This window comes from Aptenodytes forsteri, unplaced genomic scaffold (genome assembly GCF_000699145.1).
Source record: "Aptenodytes forsteri isolate BGI_AS27 unplaced genomic scaffold, ASM69914v1 Scaffold54, whole genome shotgun sequence".
Lineage (NCBI taxonomy): Eukaryota > Metazoa > Chordata > Aves > Sphenisciformes > Spheniscidae > Aptenodytes > Aptenodytes forsteri.
Genome location: NW_008796044.1, coordinates 11,729,158 through 11,740,808, shown reverse-complemented (window position 1 = coordinate 11,740,808; position 11,651 = coordinate 11,729,158). Strand labels below are relative to the sequence as shown.

Here is an 11,651-nt window from a genome sequence, read left to right as displayed (position 1 = left end):
GGCCCGTGTCTTACCCCGCTGTTTTGGGGTGGAAATGCTGCCGGGGGGAGGGGGGCGGTCTTCTGGCGTGACGTCAGGCCGCGTGACGTCAGGCCGGCGTGGCCCGGGTTCCCTCGGCTGCGGCGTGGGGAGTGTGGCCGTACCTCGTGTTTCCCGCTGCCCCGAGGAGCCCAGCTTGAGCGGGGCTTTTCCGCGAGCGAACGTGGGCGCGTGTGGGGCCGGGGCTGCTGGGGACAGGGTTTCCGTTCCGTGGAGGTTTGTGCCTGACGGTTTTTAGCTGACAGAGGGGAAAAAGCTTGTTTTCCCGTGCAGCCGATCCCGTGTCCTTCGTGAGTTACCCCGTGACAGGTGTCAGGCAGCCAAGGGACCGCGTACACGGCAAAACACCACGTCCCGTAAGGCCGCCGCGCGCGGGCGAGACCTGCTCTGGTCTCCTGTAGATTTGCCCCTCACGCTGGTTTTTGGGCAGCAGCCGCTCCCCTGCAGAGCCTTCGCTGGTGCCGGCGGAGGGTGAAGCCTCCCTGCGGCCTCTCCCATGCTGGGAACACCGGTAACGCCTCTCGTCAAGACCACACTGTCCGTTGCCTCTCCCATGCTGGGAACACCGGTAACGTCTCTCGTCAAGACCACACCGTCTTGACAAACTTCCCAGGAGTTAACGTCTTCAGGGCTCTGCCAAATGCAGCTCCCAGATTTGAAAGAGGGTCAGAGGGGCCTCGCGGGATGGTCGCAGCAGCCGTATTTCTACAAGACGTCACGCTGCGAGTAGGAAGGCGTGCTCTGTGCAAAAGCAATCCATTTAGATCTATTTAGTGTGCGTTGTTACCAATTAGGCTGTTGTAAATGCCAAAATACGTTTCCACGTTGCGTGGCAGAAGCGGCAGTCAGTTAGAGCAGTCTGTGGTCTGTCAGGTGCGTCTCGGTTTATTGCTTCGCTTTTCTCCAGGTATGAAATGATGTTACGAGCAGTGAATGTAAAGCCATATAACTTGCAACCTCTTGGGCCCCAATTTTGCAGTGCCTTACAAATGTGTGTAATTTTAAGTACTATCAGTACTTCCGTTGACCTCAGTGGGACTACTTATAGTGCTCTAAGTTAGACACGCATACATTTTTTCAGGATAAGAGCCAAAGATGACTCATATGAGCGTATGCATCATGGATTTTTATCTTTCCACCACTATTTGTTGTTATAACTTATGGTTTAATAAAGGTTAAATATGTGGAGCTCAACTTCAGGTTCAGTTGTAAAATAGCCAGTTTCCATTCTGCACATTTCGTCTTGCTTGGGCTTAATGCTTTCTTGAAGAATCGTGATGTTGGCACTCTTCATGCTTTATCCCTTTTGGATGCTTTATCAGCTCCAGCAGCTGTTTTGCATAAGTGTGATGGTTGAAGAATATGGATTTTGCAAGTCATTTTATTTTTCCCAGCATTCGGCAGTGAGAGATCATTGTCTGCTTAGCAATAATGGCTTTTCCAAAAGCGAAATGTGACAAACAATTTCTAATAAATCAGACCTCGAAGAGTTTAATAGTACAATTCAATGACCCATCACCAATGTTTCATACATTATGCAAGCTCAGTGCAAATATAGCGGAGAGCATATGCAATTACTGAAGATAATTATCTTATTCTTATGAGGGAAAACGTTGCTGAGTATTTCCTGTGTTAAATAATTGACTGAGGTTCCTAATGTCATTTTAGGAGGAGTGTCACAGACACTTGGAAATCTAACAATAATTTAAAATGACAATAACACAGGCAAAGTACAGGAGGTACTGGAATTATTCTCTAATAAATCTAAAACATTATTAGTTGGGAGGTTATTGTTTTGGAAGACTGGGAGTTATTCTATGCATTTGATCCGATAACAAAGAGGAGGGTTTGTCTTCACTGCAGAGCTGTCCTCAGTTGTAACTGCATCAAATGCTGTGAAGCCAAGTCCCGATGCACGCAAAAGCCATGAAGTGCAGTGGCATTTTTAACTGAAGGCAGCTGGGTCGTGGGGTGATGTATGTTGAAGATCAGTGACCACAGCGCCTCACTTGCTAGCGCAAGCTGTAGCAGGCTCTCAAGTGGCAACTCTGGCAATCCAAACGTCAGCGGTCCACAAACTGCTAGCAATCCGCAGCCTGCCTTTAAGAAATCTGCACGAGGTTACCAAAATAAGCAGGTCAGTTGGCAGCAGCCTTCTGAAGGCTCTGAAACACTCTGAAAATACTAGGGGTCTAAAAAAGGAAGGTTAAAACCACTCTTCAAACAGAAGGATAGTTGTTGATCAGCAGCAACCTTAGTATTGTTTTTTATTCAGACCTGTGCAGTCGACGGGGCTGGGGTGCTCTTCTCCAGAGGCAACAGGACGCGGTAACACTTTCCCTAAAGTGTGACTGGTGGAAAACAGGAACGAAAGAGGCCTTGGTACTGTTTTTAACCGTTTAGCTGTGGGAAAGGAGCTTCTTCAGCACAACGGTATAATTGAGTTCTTAGCGCTGGTCTCATCTTAAATGAACGGACAAGAGGCGTGATAGAAAACAGAGCGGGGCCAATAAAAAAAAAAAGGAGGGTAGATGAAGGGATTGCTGTTTACGGAGAAACAGGTGGAGGGGCTGTTTTCCAGTTTCTCTTGCAGGATTCAGTGGGTGAGTTGGTTAGTCAAGCTTGAAGGAGAGTTGGACACAGCTGTTGTCTTTGCCTTCTTTGTTAAACTGGTTTTGGCAATAGCCGCAACAGAAATGGGTCAGATAACACGTTTCTCATCAGATGTCAAGTCTGGAATCTGGTTTGACCTTTGTCAAATTAACTTTAACTGAAAAAAATTCCTAGTCTGGTTAGTGTGTTATCAGCAAATTTTCCCATTCTTGAATATGCTTAACTTTTCTCGGCTGAAAAGACAATTAGTACAAATCACCTGTATTTATTTATATTACATTATTTTTCATAACTGATAGGATTTCCATCTGCTTTAGGCAGTGTTAACTAGTGATTCTCGAAGGATGAGAAGTGTCTGCGTTGTTTATTAAGAAAATGTATTCCTTTGTATTGTGGTATTTATGAAATTCAACTCTACCAGCATTTGTTATTGGTAGAAGAAAAGATGAGAAATTTGAAGTCACACAGTCAATGGGATGAAGTGAGATGTTCTTGAAAGGATTTCCATCTGCTTTAGGCAGTGTTAACTAGTGATTCTCGAAGGATGAGAAGTGTCTGCGTTGTTTATTAAGAAAATGTATTCCTTTGTATTGTGGTATTTATGAAATTCAACTCTACCAGCATTTGTTATTGGTAGAAGAAAAGATGAGAAATTTGAAGTCACACAGTCAATGGGATGAAGTGAGATGTTCTTGAAGATAACATTTTGGCTTCTGGCTTCTATACTTTGTAAATTGTTTTTTTTAGGGCTCTGGAGCAGTCTAGATGGAATCATAACTTCAGGGAATGCATATTTGATTAGAAATTTTCTTGAATCAGGCTTCCAGGAAAATTGGTTACAGATTTTCTCTTATCGGTGTCATCTCATTTTTGTTACAAGTTGGTTTTATTCTGGCTTTTAAAAAAGGAAAATCCTTGTGTGCAAAGAACATAAAATTAAAGGCTGTGTCCTAATGTCTTAAAATATCTTTTGTGCAGATTAATTTGAAGAGTGTGAATTCTATCCCTAGACAAAACAATTTTTCAAATTGCTGTGAAATATGGGGCAGCATTTGGGTAGAGAAGATGATAAACAAGATATGACCACTGAGATGTAGCAGCATAAAGTAAAAGATTTTCAACAGGAGCTTATTGTAAAACAAACAAGAAAAAAAGAGGCAGAGTTAGAAAATACAGCAGCAGCAAGAGAGATTGCAAAAAAGGAAGTATGTTTAGGCATCGGTGTCCTGGTATTCAGAAAGGGACTTCCTCTCTGTGGCTCTAGATAACTGCCAAGAGAATTTTCCCAACGCAAGAAACTATAAGCATGTTTTGTAGTATTTAGACATCTAACACCAATTGTGCCTCTAAAGTAAGTAAGTAGATGTATAAATGCTAAAAATCAGATGTGTGCGTGCTTTGGTTTTTTTCTAGATGCTAAATGAAAGACTGGCTTTAGAAAACTAGGGCTTAAAAGCACTTTGATATTGGTGGGGAGGGAGGCAGAAATTATATCCTCTTTCTTGCTTTTCTTCCTCTATTAAGAAAGCACTTTTTCTCAGTTAACAAATGCAGAATCCACTTTCTGACCCTGAAGATAGTTATGCATTTCGAGTAGTCTGAACAATTTGTTCTTTTTTTGAAACCTTTTTCCCCTTAATGACTATTATTCCTGAGATTATTTATTTGTATGGGAAGATGAACATCTAGAGGACTGAAGGTTGTGCTAATGCCTTCTTACCCTCGTTTCATTACTGTGTTCTGAGCAAAGCTCTGATTTGGAACCTCTCGGCTGACAGTTTATATTATGCTAATCGAAATCTGTTTGTAGGAAATGAAATTTGAATATGCCGTAAGCTTGCTATCATTAATAAACTTAATTCTTTTTTTTTTCAGTTGAATTTCCAGTTTCCACTTCTAATATTGATGGTCTTGAAAGTGCATTTGGATCCAAGACATTTTCTGTCACCGAACAAATCAAGAACCTCCTCTCCTATCTCAGAGCCATACAGACAGCTTAATATCGTATGACCTCATTTCTCCAAATTAAATGAAAAAAGAATTTTCTCTAGCTTTCCATGAAGCTCAGCTATTGCCTGTTAATTTTGACTGTTAGTGCTGATCTTTCAGTTGGATTTACACTGGAAAATGTAGCTTTTAACGGGACAGTTGCTTTTGGGTCTTTCAATACATCACTTCATACAGTGTCTCAAGCTTTAGTAAGTTCTCCGGCACACCATGATATCATAGCCAAAGAGGGGACCAGTATTTTAATTGAATGTAAACTGAACATCAGCCAGTATGAATATATTCTTTGGTATAACTCCAGAGGACAGCTGCTTGAACAGAAAGATGAAGGTGAGCTTTCCTGCGGGTTTCTATCCTTCAGTATTCCCCTTTTATACAGTATCTGAAAACCTCTGGGATTTTATTATCAATTTCTCTTCCTATCCTCCCATTTTTACAGTTGGGAGATAAGGAGAGAGCAAGACAAAGCCCTTTGCACTCTGTCACGTGGCATGCGAATTATACCTGAGTTGTTCTGTCCTAGCCCATCCATCCAGCTATGGTGCCCCACAGAATCATTTCGTTCAAGAGGCATTGCAGTACTCAATACAGAAGAAATGAATCTGCATCCTACCAGATACTAACTGATGTTTTTATTTATTATTGCTCTGTTTTGTATTACATTTTTCCAAACACATGAATTAAACGCAATTCTCCACAACTTGTGACCGTTTCCAGCTGGCAATCAGTGTTTTAATTTTGTAACAGGATTTTTTAAAGCATGGGGTAACTACTACATTCATTTTCTGCTTTATGCACCAGTGAGACCATGAAAACTAACGCAATTTGTAATGGCCAGCAATGAAATACATGCTATTTAACCCTTTTCTACAGAGGGAGAATAGTTTCCTGAGACCATGAAAACTAATGCAATTTGTAATGGCCAGCAATGAAATACATGCTATTTAACCCTTTTCTACAGAGGGAGAATATAGTTTCCTAGCCATTGGCTTTTATAGTTCTGTCCCTGTAGTTTTTAATTTTCAAAAAATAATGTCTTTTAGAGATGCATGTGGTTTCCTCTACTCTATTAGTATTAATGAAGGTCATTGAGCTAATTGATAGGATCTTCTCGGAGGCCGTCTTTCTGCCTTAAGTATTCAGTAACCTCTTTGTAGTTAGAATGCCATCTGGATATTAGTTCAAAGTAGAGTAATTAGAAGAATGAGTTATGAAAACAGTTTTCCCCCTAAGTTATAAATGCATAGGAAATACTGTATAAAGCTAGCTTCTTTGATTGATTTCTTTTTACGCGGGTTTTGTGTATCAGCACTGCATGCTCAGTAGAAAACTGTGTCTCAAGAAAATCCTGTGTTCTTTTGCCAGTGGAGCCGTTTACAGACTCTGATGTTTTTCATGGGTCACTTGACTTCTGACTCTGAACATACAGAAAATTAGACTTTATAGGGGACAGTCTTTCACCATAGTGTTACACAGTGGGTGAGAAGCGCTAGTAAGAATTAGGTTCCCTGTCAGAAAGAGCTAGCAGTCCAAAAGCACACAAGAAACTGCAGATGAGAGAAAGCAGTAGAACCAGAGTAGCAGGTGCGCAAAATAATTTACCATTAAGCGGTAAGATTGGTACCTGGTTTATGGCTTTCTGTATCAGAAGCATGAAAAGGAAATTTCCATCCTTGGTGTACTGTTTGTATTATTATGCTAGAAATGGACTGCTTACTTCCAAGCTCTGTCTCCTGTTGATGGAGCAAACAGCATGTGTCTAGTTTACCAAGTGATTTTTGTTTCATTAGCTCAGTTTATTTCTTTTGAATCTCCAGGTGGACGGTGGAGGATTGCTGATAATTCCCTTAACATCACAAAGGTCAACTTTGCTGACCGGGGGCGATACACGTGTGCAGCTGTTAATCATAATGACACCTTGTATTACACAGTCACCCTGAGGGTTATCTTCACCTCAGGAGACATGAGTATCTACTACATGATTGTGTGCCTCGTTGCCTTTGCTATCACCCTCGTTTTAAACATAACCCGTCTGTGCATGATGAGCAGTCACCTCCGCAAAACAGAGAAGGCTATCAATGAGTTCTTCAGGACGGAAGGGGCTGAGAAGCTTCAGAAGGCTTTTGAGATAGCCAAGCGTATCCCTATCATTACATCTGCCAAAACGCTAGAGTTGGCCAAAGTCACTCAGTTTAAGACCATGGAGTTTGCTCGGTACATTGAAGAGCTTGCCAGAAGCATTCCCCTTCCACCGCTGATCCTTAACTGCAGGGCATTCATGGAGGAGATCTTTGAGGCTGTGCGAGTTGACGATCCCGATGAAGTTGGTGAGGAGGAAAAACAGACCCAAGCCTGCGGTACCCAAGCAGCAATATACCCCATCAACCCAGAGATCAAGCGCAGCGATTCACCAGCTGGGGATTCAGATGATGGGTCCATGAATGAGCAAGGTCAAGAGATAGCCGTTCAGGTGTCCATTCACCCCCAGTCAGAAGTGCAGAGCATCGACACTGTTTCTCATGACAGCTGCCAGTTCGCGCCTTCTGAGGAAGGCATCTGCTGAGTCCAGCGATCCACTGTTGTGAAAGCACAGGTGACCCCAGGATACTGTGAGAAAGGGGTCTGCAAACAAGCTGCCTCAGTCCCATATGCACAAGAGTTTTCCAAATTGCAAAGTGCCAGAACTGCTACTGGAATCTGTATTTTCTGTCAGTGTTAATCTAACGATTTCAAGTCTGTTGGAGAAGGCCATTTGGAATATTGTGCAGTGGCTTTTCTTTTTAAAGCAAGCTTGCTATTCTTAAAATATTTACAAAACAGGAATTCTTTGTCCTTGGCTCCTTGGTAGCCTCTGATACTTCTGATCTGTATTAGAAGTGGCCCAGCTGAGCAGTACAACTTGCAATAAGATCTTTTCCTTTGTGAACTCTTTCTTCCTTCACAAAGCGAGCCAGAATTCCTTTGAGTCAGCAGTGTTGTCCTGATGAATTGAGTTGTGTGCTCTTTTTGAATTGCCTCTTGGTGCGTGTAGCCCATCAGAACCATGGTGAGCTTAAACAAATCTGTTTTGTGTCATGTGCTTCTATGTTGCTATCAAAATGTACTGTACTTAGGAAAATAATAGTACCAGGATCTGCTGCTGGATTAAATGAATTGTTGTAGTTTCAAAGCAGCTTAGAGAACAACCAGGGGGTCTCAGTTTTCCATGCATCTGCAGAAAACTTGCGCGTACTCTAGTGTGTGGAGAGCGAATTGTTGTTACAAGGCTTGTCACTTAAACTTGGTGCTGATTGCCAAAGCGCCTTACCCTGGTTCTGTCTTACAGAATGGAGCAGTAACAGCACTGCCAGCACTGTCTTTCTTTTGATTTTGCTGATTTCACTCACTATAGAAAATTCAAAGTTTTATATTGTATTTGACATTGTTGTGAGAAAAGAATGACAGTAATTGCATAGTGGCGTAATTTAAAAATGAATTCGTCTACACATCAGGTGTCTCAGGCACTTCTTTCTGAACAACGTTATAATAAAGCAGGTGAAAAGTAGTGACACTTACTCACTTTGCTCCGGCTAGTACTTTCAGAAAGCAGTGGAAGAGAGAGTGGTTAGCGGAGGGACTGGCTGAGCTGTTTGCCAGCCACTGTTTACAGGAGCGGAGTAACTCGCTGAACGTGCCCCGCCTCATCCGCTGAAGAGGGGTGGCAGAAGGGAGAGGTGCAGGTGCTGGCATACGTACACACGTAAGTACTTCACCAAGGATCTCCCACATGGTTTCCTCAGCTGTAGAGATCCAGCCTCGAGGAATCTTGAGTGCAGACAAGAATCTAATTTCTTCTTTCACTCTTTGGTGCTGTTTTTTTTTCTCCTTAACATTTGTAAGTTGTATCACTTAAATGGCACTTTATATCCTGTTGAGATTTAGTAGATGTAAGGCTTGTAAGCACTCCACAAATTAATTTCTTACAACTCCTGGAAGCATATTGCCATATAATTTTAACAACTTGGCAACAGGAGCACCATTTAATTTCCCACAACTCTTTTTTCTTCCCTTATTATTACAGAAATGTCAGCTGAACAAGTGATTCTGGACGGCTGCTCAGGATTCTTAAGAGGATTTGACATTACATTTACATGAGTAGAGATGGAAAACAAGCAGGCACAGTGGTAATAACAGGGTGGGGCCATCTGTTGTAGTGCATGCTCGTAACAAAGGGTCTGAACAAATTACGTTTATCATATCAGAGAATGGGAAACTGAAGCATCTATTACCATTTTAAACTACCTTCTGGGGAAAGTTCTGCAGTCAGCCACCAGTAAATGCACCCCAGTTGGCTTTGGCATGTCAGATAAGAGCGATGTTTGTCAGGAAGAAAATTGCTAGCCTTGGTTATAGTAGCGTTCTCACCGGCTTGATACCATTTCCAAGACTGTAGCAAACGTTATCTGCTTCAAGGGAATAAAGCCTGCTGTAGACACTTACAATACCTACTGCCCTCGACAGTAACGTCTTTTTAGCTTCCATAGTTTGATGGCACTTTATGTCCAGGTGAAAAGTTTGTATAGTTTGTGTAACCTGTCTGGTTTCTTTTTGGAGTGATCAGTGTTAGAAGATACTCTTGTGGATAAATGCCTAGTTCTCTTAGAAGCCCTGCTAAGATGCTGCTGGCTTCACTTCTGTACTACAACGACCTCTGCAGGTTTGTTGCACATGCATGAGTGGAGATTTGGGGGTTTGCACCATTTTGGATGTCCTAGTTGAAAGAAGAGAAGGCCACAAGAGGGGATGATCTGTTTTAATCTCCTTTGTGCCACAGGCCATCAGGATTGTACCTGCACCTGCCTTTTTTCCCCATAAACAGCTCTCCTTGCTTCTGTGAAACTGTTGCACTATATGCAGCAGTAGCATCTTGGACACTTTACCCCAAACTACATACGCAACGTGGAGATGCAGCTACAAAATCAAAGCTCCATTTAATTGCTTCCTAAGAAGCAGTTATGCAATCATGATTGACAGATGTCTTATCAGAAGTGACAGTTTACAGGCAGCAGAATGACACTAGAGTTGTGTCAGTTGGGTGTCAGGAGAGCAGTTTCTAGATTAATTCAATCTGTTCTTTGATTTTTATACTTTATTTACATAGCTCCGAGTTCTTACTAAGCACAGTTCCTTGGTGTCTTCGTGTGTCCTGTTGCTGCCGGAGAGGAAAGAATGGTCATGCATAAAGGTCCTCGGAAATGCAGTTGCAGTGTCACTTGCTGGATAGTAAGGCTAAGAGTTTTGCTGAATTATTACAGTATTTTGTTTGCTAAATTAATTTCATTCCTGGGAAGGAGCCTGTTCCGCAAGGATTTCAGTAAATCAGGAGTACTTATTAAATGTAGGAACTGATCCTATTCCCACTGAATTCAATTAGAGCAGATTTGAAGCTCTAGTGTGTTTTACAAATGATATTACAGGATTTTTATGCATCTGAAAGCAAGGATGATGGTGATGTTATACTGTAAATGTAATTTCCAGAGAATGAAACCTGACACTGGTTTCCAAACAACTTGTGAACTGTTCTTGTTATCCCAAGTAGATGTGTGCACTTAAATTTATTTGATGCGTCTAATTGAACATTAACATTGAAAGGTGATGTAAATGTCAGTGTTTCTCTCTTAACTTTTTGTAGGACAAGGAGAGTCTACAGTGGTTTCCTTGCTTTAAACTAAATTCTTTGACAATCACAAGGCTATTTTTCTCTTCTTTGTGACTTACTTTTATTTTAAATAGTGTTAGATGTACTTGTTATCCAAGAGTACCTAAAACTAACTTTGTAGTGGTTATTTGTATTACCTGGATTGTAATGTAACTGTTTAATGTAGCCACATAGGATTTCATACTTTCATAAAATGAATTGGTAGATTTGCAGAATAAATTAAAAACAAAAGCCTTGTTTTGTTAGAGTTTTCTTTTTTATCAGTAAGGGGCGATGAGTAGCTGTCTCTCCGAGGTTAAATAGCAGCTCTATTCAACTAAGCAGGGTGTTGTTAGCCAGCCTGACGAAGGTTGCTGGGATATTCAGCCATCTGATAGACCGTTCCTGCTATGACATCTTTGGGTCTGTCATTTTTTTTATGTCTCAAAGTCCCCAGCAGCATCTGTAATAATTGTTACCAGCTGTGTAAACACATGGTTACAGACCTGAAATGGTTTCAGGAAGGCCCATTTGTTCTCCTTGATTTCACTTCTGCGAGCTAAAAGGGCGATTGTGAAGTGCAGTGACCTTCAGCCATAAGCCTGTATTTTCTGTTCTTACCTTTTTCATGGGATTGTACTATTCTATATTGTAATCACCTCTTTTTTTTTTATAATCCTCCTCAAAACCCGGTATATTTGGACACAACTTATCTCCTAAAAGGCAACACAGCGCAAATGTGGAGTATCTAAAGCCTCCAAGAGACGAAGTCTGTGTCGCTGTTATTCCAGTGAGTTGCTGAGATGGCATAAAGAAATTTCCACTCCTGCGCCAAGGGAAGGATGTGGGCTGCTCTCACTCTGCATCCCGAGAGCCGGAGGAGATGCAGGTCTGACTTTACCCTTGCTCTTTGCTAGCCAGCAGTTTATTAAATTACATGGGGAGGGAATAACATCCCCTGGAGTGCTGTGCTAAGCATACTGAGAATGGGAAGGAGGAGGCCATCCCACCTCATTTCGGTGGCCAGGCTCGGGTTCCCGATCCCTTCGCAATCAATTCAGGAATTAAACTCTGCCAGGGAATGATCCCAAGCCCCTAGGCGAGGCACTTACCTGTCACCACTGGTTGCACCGGGAAGCCATATTTCCCATGTGAGCGTCTGATGTTGCATGATAATGGATGTCTTCTGTATGGGCACGTCATGCAGCTCTGGGTGCCAGCCTGGAGCACAGAGTAAAAGTGCCCCTAGTTAAGTTTAAACTGCAATCCCCCCCACCCCAAACACCAAAAATCCAGCTTGCTGAGAAACCCTCTA

At 42.1% G+C, this 11,651-nt stretch overlaps 1 protein-coding gene across 1 annotated transcript; it reads left to right on the top strand.

The window, feature by feature from the left end:
* The first annotated feature begins 4,521 nt into the window (after nt 1-4,521).
* MFAP3 (microfibrillar associated protein 3) lies at nt 4,522-10,575 on the top strand. The gene is made up of 2 exons (XM_009285808.1): nt 4,522-4,989; nt 6,477-10,575. Exons 1-2 carry the CDS (start codon nt 4,710-4,712, stop codon nt 7,220-7,222), a joined length of 1,026 nt encoding a protein of 341 aa, XP_009284083.1. The 5' UTR covers nt 4,522-4,709; the 3' UTR covers nt 7,223-10,575.
* Nucleotides 10,576-11,651: the final 1,076 nt, after the last annotated feature.

Coding starts and splice junctions, on each gene's coding strand:
- MFAP3 (XM_009285808.1), top strand. CDS start 4,710: ATGAAGCTCAGCTATTGCCTGTTAATTTTGACTGTTAGTGCTGATCTT. Junction 4,990..6,476: donor GCTTGAACAGAAAGATGAAG/GTGAGCTTTCCT, acceptor TTGAATCTCCAG/GTGGACGGTGGAGGATTGCT.